Source organism: Oxyura jamaicensis, chromosome 6, assembly GCF_011077185.1.
Source record: "Oxyura jamaicensis isolate SHBP4307 breed ruddy duck chromosome 6, BPBGC_Ojam_1.0, whole genome shotgun sequence".
NCBI classification, from domain to species: Eukaryota; Metazoa; Chordata; class Aves; order Anseriformes; family Anatidae; genus Oxyura; species Oxyura jamaicensis.
In genome coordinates, this window is record NC_048898.1 from 33,267,990 (window position 1) to 33,288,854 (window position 20,865).

The following is a 20,865-nucleotide window of genomic DNA, read 5'->3' on the forward strand; positions in this document are numbered from 1 at the left end:
GAGCAGCTGTAACGGGGAGATGAGCGCAGAGCAAGGGGCAGAGAACCTGCAACGTGTCCGCAGGCAGAATTGGTCTTAAAGCTGCTTTAATGAACTAACCCCGGAAAAATAGAAATGTTCATGGTGTGCACATTGATTATGGCTCAAAGTTTATAGAGTGATGCACCTCTGGGGCAGTGAGAGAAGAAATCTGTCAGTTTAGCTCTTTGTAATTAGAAATATCTGTATGCTTACAACAAAGGGGGAGTAATTATAGGATGGCTGCAAGGAAAGGAAGGGGGGTTGTTGTTGGAACCGGAAAATAAAATGCTACTTCAGTATGGATTTGCACTACGGTAAGGGAACACTTCAGGTGAGGCTGATCTTGGTGGAAACAGCAGGACCAAGTGATACACAGATAGATCAGAGTGGTCAGAACGGTTGGAATCACAAGGTCCAGAAAGCTCTGATGGGTGCAGAAATGATTTGACTATGGAGGATGCAGGTGGAGAGATGGGTAGGTGAATTGTTACAGCTTCCAAGATGTCTTGGTGCACCTCCTTCAGGAAGGGTTTGTAACCGGTGCGTGCTCCGAAACAGGACAGTGGCAGTTACAGTAAAGGAATTATCAAGAAACTGAGGGGGGTGGTCTTAAGCAGACTTAGTGCCAGAATGAATTTGCCAGCTCCCCAGGACAGACCAAACACACGTCTGTGAAGTTTCCCCACGTGAAAGTCTAGTCCCTGCAGCCCCTACATTTCAGAGGTCTGCTGTTGTGTCCTGAAACTTGGCTGCACTAATACGATGCAAAACGTGATGTCATTTGGGCATCACAGCTAAAACTGGTTGTGTTCTTTGGGTTTTCGTATCTTACTTCACAGGGCAGTTGTCTTCCTTTAAGCTGACCTACAGATTGCTTTCCTCCCTCTCCAGGTTTTCTCTTAGAAACAGTTTTCTTAAACGTTCCCTGTGCTATGTCTGTAATTGAAAAAGCAAAACAAAACCAGAGAGGTTAAAAAAAAAACAAAAAATAATCCTGAACAAAGCCATGTCATATCGTTTCTGCAGCTACTCCGTTATTTCCAGAGGCTGTGTTTTTCAGGGGTGGACTTGTAGGCTTTTTGAGCTTACCCTTCTCCTGACGTGACATAAGGAACTTGCCAGTTTTTAAGAGCGTTGGCTCGTGTGTAGGTGGATAGAGGCAGACGGCAGGGTTGTCACTGCCTTTATTTGCTCTTTCCCCTTCGTCTGAGCGGAACAGCTGGACTGTACTCAGAGCAGCTTCTGAAAAAGGAGGAAAGCAAACAATCTGGGCAATAACTGCTTCGGCTACCTGACTTTCATTTGCTGTCATTCCTGAGGCAGGGCGAGTTTATGCTCGGCTGTGTGATCCTGGGGTGGCTGCTGGCAGTACTGTTAGAGCACAAGGAGCTGGGTGCGGATGCTGCCTGCACTGCCTGGAGCCCTTCTCTCCTCTTCGGCTTAAACATCCGAGCAAACACGGTTTGGCTTTGTTTTGCTGCTTAAAAATGATAATAGAGACCCAAACATCCCGTATTCATTGTGAGGAGACTTGAAATGACATTCAGATCCCATCCAGGTGATCGTTCTGCTTTCAGAGCCTCTCCAAAGGAGCCGTCTGAGCTGCTGCTGCTGCCCGGCACTGCGTGGTGCAGGAATGTTTGCTGAGAGCTCTTTAAATTCCTCAACCACTGTCTGCTAACGAATGAATACAAATGATCTCTGAAACAGGCTCATTTAACTGTTGTCCAACACGCAGCATTTGGCCTGGCAGAGTCAAAATCCTGTGACTCATTTTCGTATGGCAAATTGAGTACTTTGTTTATTAAAATCACTGATTTGTGGTGTAATGAGAAGGGACTTGATTGCTGTTAACTTCTCATGCTGAAGATTTCAAGGGCAAGTCATTGGTGTGCTCCAGCTGCAAAATATTTTCGATTACCTGTTCATCTTCCGAATACTGTTACGTATTCCATGGGCTGTGCCGTAGTTGGCCGGGTTTGGAAATTAGTGACTTAGGTTTTGCTTTCACCCCTACTGGCCTTAGGGAGGCTCCTTCCAGGTAAAGAGAGCAGAATTTTGCCTCGCTTAACTGAGAGCGCTGTACTTCAGTACAGACAAACGTCTGTAGCTGTTGTAGGTTACTAATAGCTTGCTCTGAATTACGTTTGCTTTATTTTCTCGTAAATAACTCGTGTTGTGTTATAACACCGTGCCGGGCTTCATGTAATATTCAGCACTTTCCCCCCTCTTGGAAATCTGAATCGAAGCTGTAGCTCTGCTACTTTTGGTCATGCATGACTTAACACAAAGGTTGCTTACTGCCTTGGGCTGCGATGTAATATTTTCCTTTTTTTTTTTGTAGAGGCTTCCACATGGTAAGCTATGATCACCATTTTGCCAAGTTTTATTAAACTGTACAATTTTAATAATCTTCAGTGGGAGCATGCGTGGGTGTCACAAGCTCGCAATAAGGATTTCTGACCTGCCCCCAGATCTGTGACACACAGCTTAGATTCAATGCATTAAAGTTGTGCTGCACCCCGTGGTTTTTCCTGACAAAGTTTGCATTCCGTGACTGGTCACCTGGGCCTGACCCCAGGTCAGAGAGAAGAGCTCACAGCGATGCTTGAAGCATCGGATTCGGGCAACCAGAGCCCTCTGCACCTTGCCAGGTGCTAAGACAAGATGTTCTTTTCCTCCCCCTGCGTTTCCAGTTGCTTTTCAGCAGAGCCAAGTGCCGCGGGTTGTTGCTAATTGCAGATAATGCAGTACTGACATTTTGAAAAGTACACATGGATGATACTCACCCAAAGGATGATACCACTATCTTCAGAGATGCTGATACAATTTTGCTGGCATAGACTCATTTAGTGATGAATTGCAGTAATAGCAGTTCAAGACCTACAGCGTATTAGTGGAAATGAATCCACTGAGCGCTGGTCCCATGGCACTACAGCAGCACTCAGAGAACACCGATTTTCTCGAAGGGAGAGAAATCTCACTGAGTGTTAGCGATTCTTTTCCCCAGCAGTGTGTTATTTGTATTTGTTTCTCCATGTGTGTTATTGTAAGGTATTTAATACATGAAAGAAAAACAGTAGAGAGCCAGAAACACAGAACATTGCTTTTTGGTTTACAGCTTGGAAGACCTGCACGTGCTACAGAAAGCAGAGATGGAGCAGTCGTGATTCTCTCAATTTCTTGTTGTAAACTGACCTGACAGGAGGCAGGGGCTAGTAAAGGAAGAGATGTCAACATGCTGAAATTGAGAAGATAAGTGATTCCAACGTTAGTACATACAGTGGCTGGTCACGGTGGCAAAACGTCGAAATGAACGCAGTAATTGGAAAGATTTGCTAGAATAAAAGTACAGGGCAACCTATTATTGAAGCAGTTGCCTAATTTGAGGGAAGTAAGGGTAAAGATATGCTGTGAGTTAGTGATGCGCTGATGCTTTGTCTGAGAACAGAGGGTTCCTTCAGCTCTGGAATGTGCTCGGTGGAGAACAGAAACGTCCCAGGCATAGTGCTGGGCTCCTTTGTGCAGTCGCCTTTAAGGTCAGCCAGGTGCTAGAAAATTCAATGGATCTGGAATACAGAAACTCATAAACCAGGGGGGAAGATACAAGCATGCATCTCTCCTTCCCTCCTTCACCATTTCTACATCCTTCCCGTCTCACTGAGAGGAGGCACATCTGGGGCGTGCCTAGAGCATAGGAAGGAGGAGCTGCAAGCAGGTCTAAGGAGCTCTTTTCTGCTCTTGCGAAGTTTTAAGGCAATACCTTTGCATGTCCTTGTGTTTAAAACAACCCCCCATCCGAAGCCTGACTTTGATTTGTAGATATTTTGCCTCTAGTTTTTATAATTAACCTCCACTGCTGGCATAACTGCCACTGGTTATGATTTTGCAGTTAACATCAAAGACTCGGTAAAACATCTTAATTGCCTCTTCCACGCACCAGAACATGTTTGAAATGAGTTCAAAACGTGTGATGTGTCCTTAGGTGGTGAGGAAGGACCATTCCAGCATTGCCAAGTAACCTAGGGGGAAAAAGGGGTGCTACAAATATGATATAGTCACAAATCTGTGACTTAGATACGCAGATATTGTAAAGAACTGGGGTTTATAGGTGGTTCCAGTGTTTTAGGGCTAATCCAGGCTGTGGGTTTCTCTGGCTGACAGCTTCAGAAGGGTTGTTTGAAAGTATGAGTAACCACCGACAGGTTGGGCAAGACCTCTTGTGCTGAGGGCATGGGCACCATCCTAATGCCAGATAGGTTAACTGGCTTTTATTTAAACATCACGCTTATGTAGCCGAGGGTAATAAAAATAAGCGTTTGTGGACCTATTGCTCCAGTATCTTTGGGAAAAGAGAGAAAATGGGCATGAAAGTATATGGAGGAAAGGCTGTTGTATATAGCAGATGACTTTGTTGGGTAGGTGTGAGTGTTTCACACACACAGGGTTCTAGATGAGCAGCTGATGAGTTAGGACAACAAAATAATTTCCTGTATTTTGTGATTTGACGAGCAGCGTGCCACTTCTCCGATTCTCTTATAGCATCTCTAAGTGAATAGAGTCAGAGGAATACATTTTCTGAGTAATTATATATAAAAAAAAAATATCTGTAAGTGTGTGTTGCTTTCAGGTAGGTCAAGAAGCTTCCCAGTCCAAAGATCCAGGTATTGACAGGTTAGTTATAATCATCATCATCATCATCCGAGCTGTTGGACAATTTTGTCAACACAGCCTTAGCATTTTTAGTTTGTTCTACAGCTGGTTATAGTATTTCTACTGAAAAAACATCTTGGGATCGTAGGGTTAACAAGGTATTTTCCACATTCCTAGAGGCAGAATTAGATTGCAAACCTCAGATGTACCTTTCTGACTGAAATTAAAGCACAGACTGCCTTAAGTAGCAACAGCCACAGGTTTCTGCTTCTAAAATCTAGATTTCTTCTGATAAATTATGACTTAATTAACAAACAGTGCATATACATTTTGAAGGGTGATAATTGAATAAATATTAGCAAATAAGTGTGAAGAACATTTGAGGTAATGCAAGGGAGAGGCTGGAGTCTCTCGGTAAGGACCAAATGCTGTGCAGTGTTACAGGAACCACTCCTTGTAATGCACTGAAGGTTGCTTTAAGTCATATAACATAGTGATAAACAGAACATCTTCCTTTGTCCCCAAGAGTTTGTCACAGATGGAGTAATACGGATGTTACAAAGACTTGATACTCAAAGTTTTCATCTGCTTAAAAAATTTGGAACGCTGAAAACAAAGCAGCAAACAGAAGTCATACACCATTAATGGAATTAAACCAAGAGTTATATCCCTTTATCTTACAGCCTAAGTCTCTCCCACAAGACCTTTCCTCCTGTCCTTCGTGCTACGTGAGGTGCTGTGGGTGCCTCGAGCTGCTGCTGTGCGAGCACCCCGAGGGGTCCTGCTTTAGGAGGGGCTCCTGTGCGTGTTAGGAAACGGCAGCAGCTTGGTGCCAGTGCGGGCACACGTTCATTATGGCTCTGCATGTTTTGAGTAGGAAAGCTACTACAGGTCTTTCAGTAAAGAGCTACCTAATTACGTTCTGGTGGGACGTGCAGGCAGCAAACCTGCTAATACCCTTGGCTGGTTTCTCCGGGGCTGCTAAAGCACCAAAGCCACGTACATGCGAGGAATAACACAAAGTGTAACTCAGTGCTCTGCAGGAGGGCAGGCCTGCTGATGCAAATTCACGTGAGCAAATTCTGTGACAGGACTTACTTAAAAAAGGCATATAAAACAGCTTATACTTGTTTAAAAGGCTTGTACTCACCCTTCTCTGTGAGCTTCTCCTTTCTCTAGCTCCTGTATAACACCCAACAACACCTTGATGGTTTCCTGACTAGAGCTGATCAAATTTTCCATCATCTGAAGCTGCGCTTTCAAGTCCACAACTTCGGTGTGAGGCACGATTTGCTGGCATTCCTCGCTCAGGGCGACGGCGGCCTGGCAGGGCCGCGCTCCCTCCATGGGCGACACGTCGACCTGCAGGCTCCGCTCGTGGCACTCGCTGGCTCGGCACTGGGCCTGCAGCGGGCAGGCGGGCGCGTCCCCGGCCTGCGGCTGGACGCCATTCAGGTGCACGGTCCTCTTTCTGTCCTCCTCGCCCGCCGGGCACAGCGACCAGTCGGGCTCGGCCGCGAGGTGAGGCAGCTCGGGCTGCGAGGCGTCCGAGCCGCCCGCCGGTAGGTAAACGGTGGCCACCTCCGTTTTAAACACCCTCCCGTGGAGGGGCTGGCCGGGCTCCTCGCTCCCCGGCTCCGGCTTGGCCGCGTTGTGGAGGGGGCAGCCGGGCAGCTCGGCGTCCTGCCAGGCCCCCGCGCACGCCGCGCCGGGCCCCGCGCTCGCCCGCTCGCCCACGTGGGAGATGAACTCGGCCGTCTGCAGGCTGCCGGCCTTCCTGCCCCACTGGCCTTCCTCCCCCGAGCTCCTGCCCTCCTTGTCCTTGAGGTCGAGTAGAAATCCGTTGTTCTCGCCCTTGAAGGTGTCAACGGTCGAGGCGCTCTTGATGATATTCCCTTTTTTGCGGTCCAGAGGAAAGGTCTGGTAACACTTCTTGAGGTCCGGGGACGTCTGCACCCCCGTGCTCTTGGTGACGTTGGGGATGGACCTGCGGGCGGGCACCGTCATGTACTTGCGGTACGCCGTTTTGTAGGAGACCGCCTTCGCTTCTCGCTTGTCGCTGTCCTGGCTGGTGGAGAGCTGCTTGTCCCGCTGCTCGTTCTGGGCCTCGCAGATATCCTTGAATCTCACCTGCAGGGCTTTGTTGCGCTTCTTGATCTGCCGGTTGGGATCCAGTGCGTATTTCATCTCCAGAGCAAGCGAAGCTGCTGGCTCAACTTCGCTTTCCGAGGTGGTAAGTAAGCATTTGCTGGGCTCCTTACTCACCATGATGCCTGCATTCAAAAACAGTTCAAAAAGCCTGTGTTATAACAGAACTACGAGTTTTTCCCACCAGTTTTTCCCCAAACCTTTAGTATTTGAGCTAATTTCCTGCGCTCTGACTGAACGGGTTGGTGCTCACAACCTGTTTGCTGGGTTCCCTTAGTTAACTCACAATCCTTGGTATCAGATATTAGGTGTTGGTCTTTCACTAGAAAATTGCACCTTTATCTTGCCGTGCTTTATGAGACTGGTTAGAACCTGCCCTCGGGGGGGTGGGAGCAGGCTGCGACCTCTGCAGGGTCACAAAACCAGCTGCGAGGGGGGTGAAACCCCATTTTTGTGGCACCCAGGGGTTTTGCCAGAGCCTGTTTCAGGGACGGGCGCCACGGCTATCGTGGGGCCAGCTCCCCATGCAGGCTGTGCTGCGCGGGAACCCAGGCGCTCAGGAAGCGGGTTATTTCAATTTATAAGAAGTACAGGAGTTAATAATTTTAAAAAGTCTGTACAGATAGGGAGAAGTCTGTAGCACGGTACCCTAAACTCTCCTTTAATGCAAATGATTGGTAGCAAGAAATATCAAACCGGCTTTATTTTTTTACAGCATGCTTGCTTAGAAAACGTGACTCCTGTGTGATATAGTCTGTGTCTCTGCACAAGGTTTATCTAATTTCTCATTGCAGATGTCACTATCTGGATTTTTTTTAAATCTACCTCATAGCTAAACATAAAATCTGGATGTAGATGAATTTTTAGCAACTCGTTGGTACTGCTGTGTGCATAAAGTTTATGGCCTCTGAAAGTTTCTGGAAGAAGTCAGCAGTGCGTAAATTAGTTTTGCTTCAGATGCAAAACAACCCCTCCTTTGCTAGAAGCACAATATACCTTTATAATAGAGCTCCTTAGCCCAAAGTATCCTAAAGTACTGAAAAAAAAGAGAAAAAAAAAACAAACAACGAAAACTGTGATGAGTCAGAGCAATGACTTAATCTGCTATTGAAATATGAGCACCTCCTCAAGGATGAAGAGATGCCAACTGCTTAGCACAGAGCAAGGGAAAAAAAGCAGCTCTATCTCTGTACGGATCATGTGGGATCCAGAGTAACTGGATGCCTAAGACCTCATTTTTACACTTCAAGTTGTCATTTTTAGGCTCCTATTGCGCAAATTCCTCCCTAATGCTGAGATTTACTGAATTACCCAATTCTCACTTAATCCCAGTGTTCTGCATGCGTCTCCTATTTAAACACGGCTGTACCTTCAGTACAAGGTATAATGAGTAAAGGGACTTCCCGGTATGGCATTTGGAATACGTTTTTGATAAAAATTCTCCCATTAATAAAAAGTCTGAAACTCTTGAAGACTTCAGTGCCACAGTTGGGTATGTTTTATAGAATCAACTCAGTGGTACAAATGAATACCTATGACTAGGCTGTATTTAGCTTTAATTTAATAAAAGATAATAAGTTATATTCAATGGAAAATTGAATGTTTAGTTTTCAAAAAAGTAATTATAACCCTAGGAAATACGAATACATGCAAGTGCTTGGCAGACAACCTGTACACTGCAAGGTTGGGCTTCTGCTTTATCTAATAGCTTTCAAAAATCTCTTGCAAACATGCCATTACTTAAACTTTTATCATATTATACTCCCTGTTTCACTTAGTTGTTTGCAAATTGCTGGAAGTATCCTGTCTGGTTTGCTTGTTTCTATTTAATTTGTCACGTTCAGGTAGTGGTGATGAGAAGCAATGATGTGCAGAGAAATTTTTTCAGAAAAAAAAAAAAAAGGTGAACTAAATAGGAACATTACAAAGTTTTTGTTCCAATTAAAAACCTAAATAAGGGGTCAGTTGTGCTGTGTGTAGAACACTGGTATCCTACGCTGGCTGTTTGGGGCTGTCTTTCAATTGTATCGCTTGCAGAGTGAAGTTAGGCCTGTGAGACACATCCTGTGTACAGAATCTCTTTTGGTCACAGCTTCCAGAAGCGGTGCTGGTAGGAAATGCATCCGGCTGTGTCAAGGTGGAACTTTAGAACTCTTTGGATAACGAAGTGCTCTGTAGGATACAAACCTATGCATCCATCAGCCTGCCGTTTTGACAGACATATACTGCACATGGATAAAATAGGCTGTAAAAACTGGTGTCAAAACAAAAAAAGCACTTCCACAAATACAGAGCTATTGGAAGCAGTACCTTTCCTAACTTCCATAGACCTGATAAGTCAATGAGTTTCCAAAAAAAACCACCCCAACCAAACAAAACCCAGTAACACAACATCCATTGCATGCTGTATTTTCAAATCTGCCCGTGTGAGTTCTTGCACTATTAGGGAATTTTACCAGATATGGTATGTTGCGTTAGAAAGATGCGAAATACATCTGAAATACTGGAATTACTTCTAAAGAGACGACACATTTTTACCTATAAAAGAGGCTCACAAAAGTTGGTTGTTAGATCTGGCAGTCACTTACGGCAGACGTCTCTTAGGATACCTTAGAGTTGTCAGCGTTCCTGGAAGTCAGTTTTCTGGCACTTTATTTGACAGGAGGATCCACTAGAATACAATTTATGCTGAAGTATTGGTTTGATAATTTATTACAATACATCCGAACAATCTTGGATTAATTGGGATACTACTTCATCCCATAATCTTGGGGAATTGTGGATCACTGGGTCTGTTTGGAATGACTTAACTGGCAGAATTATGTTATCTCCATTCATGTTATTACTGGAGCCGCTAACCCAGATGAGTCTGGTGATACCCAGATAACCCAGGAGTCTGGTGATATTCCACAGGGTAGGAATAGATAAATGCAGCACTCTATTCGGTGTTGCGGTTAATTTTAAGCGTGTCTCTAATAGCCAAAAATTGATTCCTCAGAAATGCTCGTCTCCCTTTCCCAATTGCACAGGCCTGATTGATTTAGTTAATCTACAGTCTTCTGTTCCCTCGGGTAGCTTGGACTAACAATCTTATCAATAGCTGTGACTAAGAGTGACAACCACCAAAAGAACGAGAGCTGATGTTTTTTGGAAGATTTCCTCAGTTCTCAGCAAGTCCAAGTAGAATTGGATGTGCACACTGGAAAGAATGGTCGAGCCAAGAGTTATACAAACTTTCCTGTGTTAAATACTTAATACTTTTTTATTTTGCTTCATTTATGTTTCGGACAAGGCGTTGACTGCTACAATATATTCTTCTGGGAGTCCTGTTTAACCACCTCACCTGCATTTGAGCTCAGTTGGTGCTAGAGATCTGCCCTCTTTCCACTCAGCTCAGTGCCAAAATTCATATTGATTTCATGGGAACAGGAGCATGCCATGGGCACAGCCGCCACCTGGACGGGTAAACTGGAAAAGGAAACCTCATTATCACTTGTTTCCAGTTCCCACACTGTCTGTCTGTAATCCTGCTGCTCGTTACTCAGCTGCCGTGTTTCCTGGAATACAAGAAAAGACTGGCATACGTAAAATGTGCCACTGTAAAATATGATCCACGCTGTATGGGTTTTGGATACGTTAGGAAAACTACTGAGATGGAGATACTCCATTTGCTTGAGCACTACAGACCTTACGGCTTCCCCGGTCACGGGGCTAAAGGCTTGGGATCTGAATTTCAGTTGCAGATGCCAACAGAGAGAACATGTTGCAACTTTTTGTCTGTGGTTACTCTAAACAAGCCCTGATTGTGTGACGTGATTTGCTAAGCTAAGTATTTAATGATCACCGAGCTTATTTTTTCAGTTTTTAGCCTTGACTTGTTTATAAACTCCTGGCTGATTAAACTTAAGCAGTGTTCCCTGATGTTTGAATATGGAAATAAACTGCTCAATAATAATAAAGTGAAGCCTTAAGTTGGTACAAAATCTTCTAGTTAGGCCACGGAAAGCACCTTCTCTATTATTTCAGGTTCTCGGGAGCATGTTTTAGTCAATTGTCGGTAGGTAAACCACCAGTACGTCTTCGCAGGACTTCACTGTCCCCTTTCCCAAACTCCTCAAAGTCACTACACTACCCAGGGAATTAAGCTGCCGGATTTCTCCATTGATTTTTGTAATGATGGAAAAGGAGACTTGGAACCTACCTCGTAATTTAAATTTGATTTCCGTCAGTTTGACACAGAAATGTATTCCAAGTGTAAATGCGCTAGCAAACAGCACGGACTACGTGCAACTTCCCGAGTTCCCCATGCAGACAAAAGGCCCAGATCCCAGCCTGTAAAGGCACCGGAGATTTGGCTGTAAGCTTCTGTGCACGTGTTAAGAGCACAAAGGAAAAATAAGCAAGGGATTGCAAACAATTGGAGTTCACTGTGTAAAGGAAAGCCCACTGGTGATACGTACCTTCAGGCTATACTTTCTCATAAGAAATCCTGCTCTAGATACTGTTCTTACGCATCTAGATATTATCATAAAGTTCAGTAATGTGTATTTGTTTTTCATAAAGTATTTTATATCCATAAGCTGTCTTTTAAGTGCATGCATAGCCTATAGTCTATGTCTACCATTAAAATAGGCATTTGAAAGCAACTGGGATGTACTTCCTACACAGGAATACAAGATGGAATCCTGTTCTGGGTAAATTCAAAATACACTATCATGTAGCCCAGTGACAGCAAGCTGAGGATATTCTACGTGGAAACTAAATAGTTCTCTTAATTTTAAATGAAATAGATGTTTTTCTCCCACTTTCAGACGATCTTTCAGCTTTTTGAGGAGCGTTTTCAGCCTTTTAGAAGGAACCCAGTTGTTTGAATAACTGACCATTCTATCACACAAACTTAAAAATCGTGTAGTAATGTCCTAAATATTAATCAGTAAAGCCCAATAAACAAAACTGGAGTGATAAAAAAGAAATTAATTGGAAATTAATAATGATCGTAGCCAGCTATTAGTTGTTGCAGACACCTTCCTATGTTACAAATGTGTATAGTTTTAATACTCAGATACGAGGATGCAGTCTGGCCTCTGGCTACATTGAAGGTATGCCCCATTTTTGTGGCTTACGAAGTCCAGATGGTTGTGAGGGGAAAAAATACTGCGTGTAGTGACACACCGAACCGACGTGCAGCCCACTCTGCCTTCCTTTTATCAGAATTGTTCATGTAGAATAATAAAGTTAGCAGTGCTGGTAAATGTCAAACTATTTTTTCTTTTTAAATCTGTTCTGAAACCCTTAGGCGCTGAACTTGCATTTTCTCTCTTGAACCTCCTCATTTATTGCTCAATACTGAATTCGTTCTTATTGCTGCATTTATGGATTCTGTAGTTTATCAAGCAGGGGGGCGAACTGCCGTAGCCTTGTCATCCCCCTGCTTGGAGAAGTTTGCACCAGTTCCATGAATTACAGAGCACTGCTACCATCTGCCCAACTCAGTGCTTCGTTATTGCTGCGTTTGCCAGAAAAGAAAGCTCATGTGTGCTCCCTAGCTAACGAGGAGGGGTTGTTCTGCCTTCCTGAGAAGAATTTACAAGTTCCACAGACAAAAACAAAGTTGAAACCCTGATGTTTGAAACTGATGTTTCACTCTTCAGGAACTTTCTCCTGCAAAAACAGCTCTGGGATGCGTTATTTGGAAATAACGCATTGTGCTGTACCCTACAGATGTTGGGTAGAGGTGTGATGCTCAGCAGTACGATTTCCAGTTGGACTGGATGGTCGTGCAAAGTCTGCTCCACCAGAAGCAGAAGTCTATCGATCAGCTAGTTGCAGCGATGACACAGGAGGGATTCTTAATTGCCCTAAAGTCTTCCTTCGGAATAAGTATGACCATGTGGCATTTGATTTTCTTTTTTCTTTTTCCTCCCCCCCATTGGTAGGCTCGGTACAAATGATAACGAAAAGTCACATCCCGGCTAATGGCTCAGATGGTCAATAAATGCCTTTAAATGCTCTTGTGAGCCTTAGCTTCACAGCTAAGTGGCTAGAAATAAAATATATGATTTAATAAGCCTGTGGAATTTTAGATAGAGAAGTTACGTCTTGCAGGATAAACTATTTAAAACTTGCTTGCAATACAAAACAGCTTCCCTGAATACATGAATGCTCCACGTTATCTTCTACACCTCTGACATCTGCTGTGTGTTCTGAACAAGAAGTTGTAAGAAGAAGCCTTAGGTTTTGGTGCTTCCTATAGCGGGGAACAGGATAAGATCAAAAGGTGGCGATCAAATCGGGTACAGTAAGGGTTACTTTTCCCCTAAAATGTTAGTACAACTAATATTAATGCTACTAAGAGATCTGCACTTGCGTGATATAGACCCTTGTGGCCTGAGTTAATAGCAATTTCCTTCATATCGGAACAAACACAATGTCAGAAATATTCCCTGCCAATCCACGGCATTCAGAGGGTTGACACAATGTGAAACGTTTGCCAGAACGTACTGTGTCACGGCACTATTACAGGAATTGTGCTCGGTTTTAATGTATTATGCAGCTATTGCTGCTATAAAAATCCGAGTAAAGGTTTATTAGCATTATTTTGCACAGATTTACATGGCAACTCTTTCAGTGTTACAGCTGATACTTGTAGTGGAAGGATGTTGCTGAGGATGTGTTGCTAGGAGAATCGCAAATAGCTCTGCTTATACTCCACTGTCTTCCAGGAGCCCAAAAGCCAGCCTGCTCTCACTGGAAGCCTTTTGTCATTTTTATGGCACTTTCTCCTTAAATAATTAAAGCAGCAAGCTTAAAAATGAGAACTTAAGGACAGTTCTTAATCTGCGTTATTTTTAATACCGACCTTTAATTGTTCTCAATAAACAACAGTAGTTTTTGTGGGAGGTTAGAGGGGAAAAAAAGTATCAAATGATGACAAGGAAACCAGTTCTGTTCAGCTTGTCTTTTTGCATCCTAGCTTTCCAAGTGATGGGGAGGATACAGACAGGAGAAGTTCGAGAAGCAGGTTCCAGCCCCCTGCTTGAGTCTTACAGCTTCACTTTTGGAGGCACTGGAAGGCACCGCGGTGCAGGGCAGGGTATGCAGACAGCCTCACCGTATGGGAAACCGGGTTTGGAGCCCGTGCTCGAGCACTCGCAGGCGGGAGGTGACAGGCAGGAGCGACTTCCTGAGGTCAGTGGTTGTAAGGCAGCAGACTGTGTCGGCTCTTCCCAGCCGGATCACGGTTCCATGCACACGGCTGTTAGGAGGGCGTGACGCGGTGCTGAAGAGCGCACGTGGGTAATTCAGGGCCCAACCTGGGCATTTTAGCAGGGTATTAACTGATGGATGACACCAGTCTAGGAGATTTGTGTCTGAACTCCAGTGCTGCCGCTGGGAAATAAACCCTGTGTGATTGTCACCCTCCTGAGGAGGACATTGGTGAACAGGTTTAATCTCCAGGTTCTGGTTCTTGCTCTGTTGTGGCTGCAGATCGCCAGCGTGCAGTGAGACCTGAGCCTGCTGGTGCTGGGGAAATAAGAGGGAAGCGAACAGATCAGACTGACCTCTGCAACAGTAAAGGGTGGTACAAAACTGAACGCTGGCTACCTGAAGAGTGACATTTAACTGCTGCACTGCGAGTGAGAAATATCCCCAGATGTTGCAGAGTTTCCTTCCTAAGAGCTGGTTCTACAATGCTGTTGAAATAACGTGAAGGAAGACCCAAATTCGGGTGTGGGGTGAAGTTGTCTTTAATTCAGACATCAAAAGCCCCAGATCTCAAATCCCAAGGTCTTCAACTTCTCAAATGTGAGCAATGTGGGACGAGGCTTGGAGCTGCCGAGCACCCAGGTGAAAGTGCTTGTTCCAGCTCACCAGGGAAAGCGTTTTTGGTTCAGTGCAGGAAGAACTGTGTGGAGAACGAAGGGAAGGCGGTGAGAGCATGCAGGGTGCTACGGAGATGGGAACTGAACTGCTCCTAGGTTTTGTGACCCTGGGAGGTGACACGGAGGATGAAGATCTTCACCAACGCTTGGTGTCGTCGGTGGGTTATTGGTGGCATGGCCGATCAGGAAGCACATTACAACAATCATTAGAGATCTTAGGGATATTGATATGGCCCTTTTGTCAGTCTGCGTTATGTACTCTGCTTATCTGAAACTGTAGGATTGTGGCTGAGAAGTCCCCTATTATTAATCGGAATTGCCTGAATAACGCTCTAGGCACCGGCATTGCCTACTACTCAGATAATTTGCATCATTTTTATTGTGGCTTTGTGTGTTTTTATACTCGCACAAAGTGCGAATGCAAGATATAACACATTTTTCTCACCAGCCTGCTCAGCTAGGGCTACCTAAAATACAGATTCATCTTGAATGGAGGAAGTTAGGCCCAGGCTGTAGAAGGGATCAGTGTTATCGGTGCTAGCAGGCAGTTCAGGCGTCACTTCTCGCTGAATTCCTCTCTTCAGCACTGGGATGTTTGGTCTGTCCCTTTGTCAGCTCCTCAGAGATACCGCAGCATTTTATTTGCTGATGGCCTTGATACACCAAAATGTATTAAACCGATCCCCAATGTAAATGTCTGTACTTGCAGCTATCTCCTCCTCCATTTCTGATTGCATTTGCAGGAGGGAATAATGAATGTAACGACAAAATGGGCATGAACAACCCATTACTAATGATACGAAGGAGAGATGGGCTTTGCTGTAAATGTTGTTTCATATGCCTATGTAAGTGTCCAAATGTTACTGATTTCACTGAATTCTCTTCTTCCTCCTTTTCCCAAGGAGAGCAGAAGCAGCTAACGAGACCCTAACCACTTTCCCCGGCGCTAACTTTACAGTGCAGCCCCGAACCTACACACCTGCTTAAGCAGTTTTGTATCAAGCCTTATACAGCCTCTATTCCCATTTTCAAAAAGTCACTTACACCATGGTTCGTGTGCCTGGGGGGCTTCTTTGGGCTCTGTGACTTGCAGCAGCTTTGATCTCCCTGACTCGTTCGCAAGCAGCAGCACTGCAGCTCTGGCCTGAGCGTTCACTGCTGTGAATTTCTGGGCAGCACAAAGCAGCTCCGTGCTCTTGCCGTGCTCGGGGCACCCCCAAACCACCCCAGCACCCAACCTGAGGATGGTCTGGGTACGCCCCCCCAAGCTGCGGTGGGCTCTCATGTCTGTGTTTTGTGTCTCACTGAACTCTAACACGACTTCTGAGTCCTGGTGCCATGGAAGTGGGCTGTGTTTTACCTGCCAAGGTCTCAAAAGTCAGGGGAAAACTGGGTCTAAATACACAGTGATAGTTTCTACTGGAAATTGTGCTGGATGTTTTTGGGAGTACAACAGAGGTTTTACTGCCGTGGCTTGTTTCAGAGCACTGTCTCTTGTATGACTGAATTACTCACTAGGTGTCTGCGTTTTTCCTGGAGGTTAAAAAAATGAAGAGGTGAGGAAGGGCAGCTATAAAACAAGCAGGGAACGATTTTTATTTTTTTTAAAGCAAGCACAAACCAAGTAAATCCTCCTTTTTTAGCTGTTGACACTTCCTTGCTCCAGACCATACAGGCTCATCCTCATTGCTTTTGTCTTTAAAATAGTTTGATTTTGTAACTACGTGGGCATTGTTGTGTACAAGCATGCTGCAGTGCACATAGGCAAAAATAACATGAACCACTTGCTTCTCTTCCCCATGGATGGCATAACGTTGGGGTTTTGCCAGTATTCCTTCAGCACAAAAAAAGAAGGAATCGCTGTACCAGGTAAAATGAAAGTAAATGCACGTAGAGGAAAAGGTCGTGGGGCTTTAAAAAAATAATTAAAAAAAGTAGGGGCCTCTCTGGAGATGGTGGCACTCAGTAAGGGAGGAAGGCATTCTTCGATTCTTTGGTGCACGGGACTGATGCCACACGCAGGACACGTGCAGCTGAGGTAGACAGCACCTACAGGAAAATAAACTTCACGCAGGACTTGCACAGTGTTCATCTGTTGTAAGAAGCATGTGTGTGTGTGTGTGTGTGTGTGCCAGGCACTGCGGGTTTTGTTTCTGCGGATTTGGTAAATTCTGTGCAAAAGCCACGTGCTTACGTGTCCTTGGGTCCACGGTCAGACTGCATCTTTTTAACCTGTTCAATGGAACTGGTGTTAGGTCACTTCAGAAAGCAAACTGGGGGTGTTCCTGCAGGAAAAGCTAGCGTCAGTAAGTGCTTTATTCACTGCTCCTGTAGTCCTCTGCTGCAATGTTCCTTTCCATGTATTGCTGCCTGATTGCACTGAAAATTAATATCCAAGTCTCATTTCAAATAGCAGAAATCCCCACATAGCCTGGCCCCACTAAGCCATACAGCCGAATTTGACACGTGTGAACACCCCTATTACTGGCTACAAATGAACTTCTGCAGCCGTCCTCTAGCAGCTGCACCATCAAGTGTTTTGCGTTACCATTTGCCTTTGCATTTGTGAGATGTTTCACTCGCTGTTTCGCTATGGGCTGAGTTTGAGGCCAAATGATCAGCGAGGCGTGGGGATTTGGGAACCGGGCATGTGGAAGAACGTCTGCACCCCTGTAAGGACAAAAATCTCCTCTTTCAGAGCTAGGTTAAGAGGTCCACGTCTGCATCCAGGTGCTGTAGGACCCAGAGCTTTTCAGACCCAGGGCTTTGAAGTCCACCTGTTTCACTCAGACTGGGAAAATGGCTCTGACTCCTCCGCACGCTTCCTTGCTTAAATCTTGGCTTTGGCTGTGATAACTATGGCTGGAGTAAAATCAGGCCTGCAGTCTTTCTGCCACTGAAGGGGGGAAAAATAGGCAAAGAGGAGGACATGAAAAGCAGCTGTTGGGCCACTGAATTAGTTTTACAGCCTGTTACCGTTGCCTATGAGACCTGTGCTCATACCTGTAACTGGGGACTTTTAAGCAGGTGACTGTTAAGGTGTGGATCACCTCGATGCCGTACAAACGCGTAGACACCTTGAACTGCTTTGGAAGTATTAGGGGATCAGCAGAGAGCTATTTCCTGCCTGAATGTAGTAGCACTGTAGTAAATTGACTTCAGAGTGACGTGCCACTAAAATGAGAGAATGCTCTGAGCACATTCTGTGCAGTCCATAATGATCTGAGACTTAGTACCTAATGAGTGGCACCTGTGCACGTTCAGAGCTTATACGGTAAGTTTCTCTGCAGAATAAAAGCAAACACCACTTTTCAAACGGCTACGTATGAGACCCCCCCCAAAATTCACCACACTGAGGCTTTTTGTACTTCAGATGTTTGCAGTCTCCCTTCCCTAAAGCCTATTTAATTTGAGAACTGAGCAAACCAAGCAGAAGGCAGTACTGTGCTCTAAAACAGACACAGATTTGTTGCTTACATGGTTTTTAATATCTCGCGCAGATTTTCAGCAGTTCTTTCAATAGTGGCCGTCATAAGGCACGAAATAATACCGCTTCAATCGCTCATTTAAGCGAGCTTTGTACGCGACTCTGTTCTCTAACATTCTAGGTTCACTGCAGTTTCCTCAGGTATGAATTAATGTTGCGACTGTACCTCCCAAGTTCTCCCTGCCCGAGCTGACTCCGCTCGCCTTGAGGTACCACCACAGCTCGGCTGCTTTGCAGAGGCACCCTGACGTCGTAGCCCAGGTTTTTGGCGAGCCGGGAGGTTTCGCTGCCTCTCGCTCCCCCGCCAGCCGCAGACAGAAGCGGCGTTGCACAGCACCGTTAAGGTCGCTTTCAATCTCTCCAGCACAGGATAAACACGGCGTTAGAGTTGGTGGCGTGTCCTCCCAGCAGCGTGGCGCTCAGCCTGGGCTCCCCAGGAAGGCACCGGCGGGTTGTGGTGACCAACAGCGTTCGCTCCCCGGTAGTGCACGTCAGGAGGACGACTCGCTGTGATTCGGCACTCGTGCAGGCTCCCGGGCTTCTCAGCTCCGTTTTCCCTTCCTACGCGTTAATCTGCAGGGAACTTAGCTGCTCGTCTCACTCCGAATTCGTCACAGAGGCTGTGCATCTACTGCACAGAAACACTGCTGTCGGTGAAATAGTTAACCGGGGAAAAATGCAGCAGTGATCTTAGGAGCGACTTGTTCGGTGAGCTTAATTAGCGGGAAGGGTGCCGTGAATGTTAAGTGCTGTCCCTCCCGGTAAGTCACCAACACTTCGTGGTGCTGCTGCCCAGCTGGCTTTTTGTTTTGTGTGCACATCAGTCTGGGGGAAACGCACTGATTTCTCTCAAGATTACAAATCTTTTGAGCATCCTGTTAAAAATACACAGGATTAATAATTACGCAGCCCTCAAGAACCCATTTTTCATCAAGGGCATCATGACGTCCTCCCCCCAAAAAAATAAAAGAAAAGAGCTCCTTTAGTGCTTTAGTGTCAGCCTTCAGCAATGAGCTCATTCGGGGAAGACAATATGCTTTAAATACAACAGCAACTTCAACTCCGGGCAGTAATTTTATTTCATAACTGCCTGTTATAAATATGAGGCTTAGCACGGTGCAGCATCTATTCCTCTCGGAGCCAAGGACTCTGTGCCATCACCGGGCAGAATAAGCCCCTAGGTGCCAAACCAGGGGCATTTGGGCACCGGGAAATTTTCATCAGAGATGCTCGGATGCGTTTCTAAGGCTCGAAAAAAAGCCGTCTTTGAACTTGAGACTGGTTTTTGTACTTGGAGGGGGAGCATTGCTGCCATACCAGAGGGAAGGCACGGGCATCCTGCTCGAGCACCGCCAGGCTTCGCACCAAAAGTAAGGCACTGCGCTACTTGTTCGCCACGCTTGACATTTTTCCTGTCGATCCGTTTGCTCGAAACGTTACATTAAATTCAACACGGGGCTAGGATGGTCGCCCGTCATGGGATTTTTGGCTAGTGGTTTTTCATCTGGCGCCTCGATTTTAACCTTGATACGCACGGCGTTTGTCATGCTGTAAATACGAGCGGCGGTCACACCGAGACGCTGAAGCGGAGGGGATAAATCTCCTGTTTCTATCAGCCCCGACCTGTTACTGTTGGTGTTCTGCAAGCACTTTGCTGCCTTTCACAGAAAAACAAGGCTTCCCGGAGGCTGCAAGGACAGCTCTTCCCAAACTTCCCCCTCAGCGACCCCCAGGAGTTGATTTCCCCCCGGTGCTGCCTTGCAGCAGCTCGGCCCCACAAGGTCAAGCGGGGCGCTCAGCTCCTGGGGGCCAGGGCCCGGGGGGGGGGGGGGGGCCCGCCCCCCCGGGGGGGGGGGGGCCCCCACCGGGGGGGGCCGGGGGGGGGGGGGGGGGGCCCCACGGCCCGGCCGGGGGGGGCTCTGCCCTCAGCAGGGGGAGCCGGTGGGGCCGAGCCGAGCCCAGGCGGGTGCCGTGAGCCCGGGCGGAGCGGTGCCCCCAGCCCCGGCTCCCACCTCACGGTGGAGACTCGGTGTGGGGGGGCACCGGGCTCGGGGGGAATCAGGCATGGCTGTGGGGGGAGACTCGGGCACGGCGATGGGGGCTCCCCCCGGCACCAAGTCCGCCCCGTTGCGTAACGCTGCCGCCCGTCCCCCGCAACTTTCCGCTCCGCCGCGGGGGTCCCCCGGTGGGCAGGGGCCGCGGCTGCCCCCCCCCCCAATCCCCGTCCCCGTCATCCTCCCCCCTTACCTTGCGCGTCCTCACCAGGGCGTGCGGGGCTGGGCGCTCCCTGGGCGCTGCATCGCTCTCCGGGCGGCGAGGGGAGCGGCGGCCCCGCCGCAGGCTGTCCCCGGCTTGGAGCTGCCGGAGCCGGGGCCGGGGCCGCCCCGAGCAGCGGGCTGACGGAGCCGGCCCCTCAGCGGCGGCCGCGGGAGCGCTGGCTGGAGGCAGAGGTAGCAGCAGCCGCCTCCGCCGCCTCCTCCTCGCCTTCCCCCGGCGCCCTCATGGGCTGCGGAGCCCGGCTCGGGGAGCGGGAGGCGCGGGGAAGGGGGGGGGGGCCGTGGGCCGGCTGCCCGCCGCCGGGAACTTGTTGAGCGGGACCCGCGCTGCGCGGGGAGGAGCCGGGGGGCGGGCCGGCGGCGGGGGCCGGGCCGGGGGCGGCCCCGGGCCGGGCTG

At 47.2% G+C, this 20,865-nt stretch overlaps 2 protein-coding genes across 4 annotated transcripts in view; one reads left to right on the top strand and one right to left on the bottom strand.

Annotated features, from left to right (window-relative positions):
* Window positions 1-20,644, bottom strand: part of INSYN2A (inhibitory synaptic factor 2A) — a 41,352-nt gene extending 20,708 nt beyond the window's left edge. Inside the window, exons 1-3 of the mRNA XM_035329522.1 lie at window positions 20,593-20,644; window positions 20,440-20,545; window positions 5,825-6,947 (exon numbers count right to left, since the gene is read on the bottom strand). Of these exons, the coding sequence (XP_035185413.1) occupies window positions 5,825-6,942 (1,118 nt within the window). The 5' untranslated portion in view covers window positions 6,943-6,947; window positions 20,440-20,545; window positions 20,593-20,644. The remainder of the gene's footprint in view (window positions 1-5,824; window positions 6,948-20,439; window positions 20,546-20,592) is intronic.
* DOCK1 (dedicator of cytokinesis 1) overlaps window positions 1-20,865 on the top strand; it is a 271,261-nt gene that overhangs the window by 104,383 nt on the left and 146,013 nt on the right. The window lies entirely within an intron of this gene.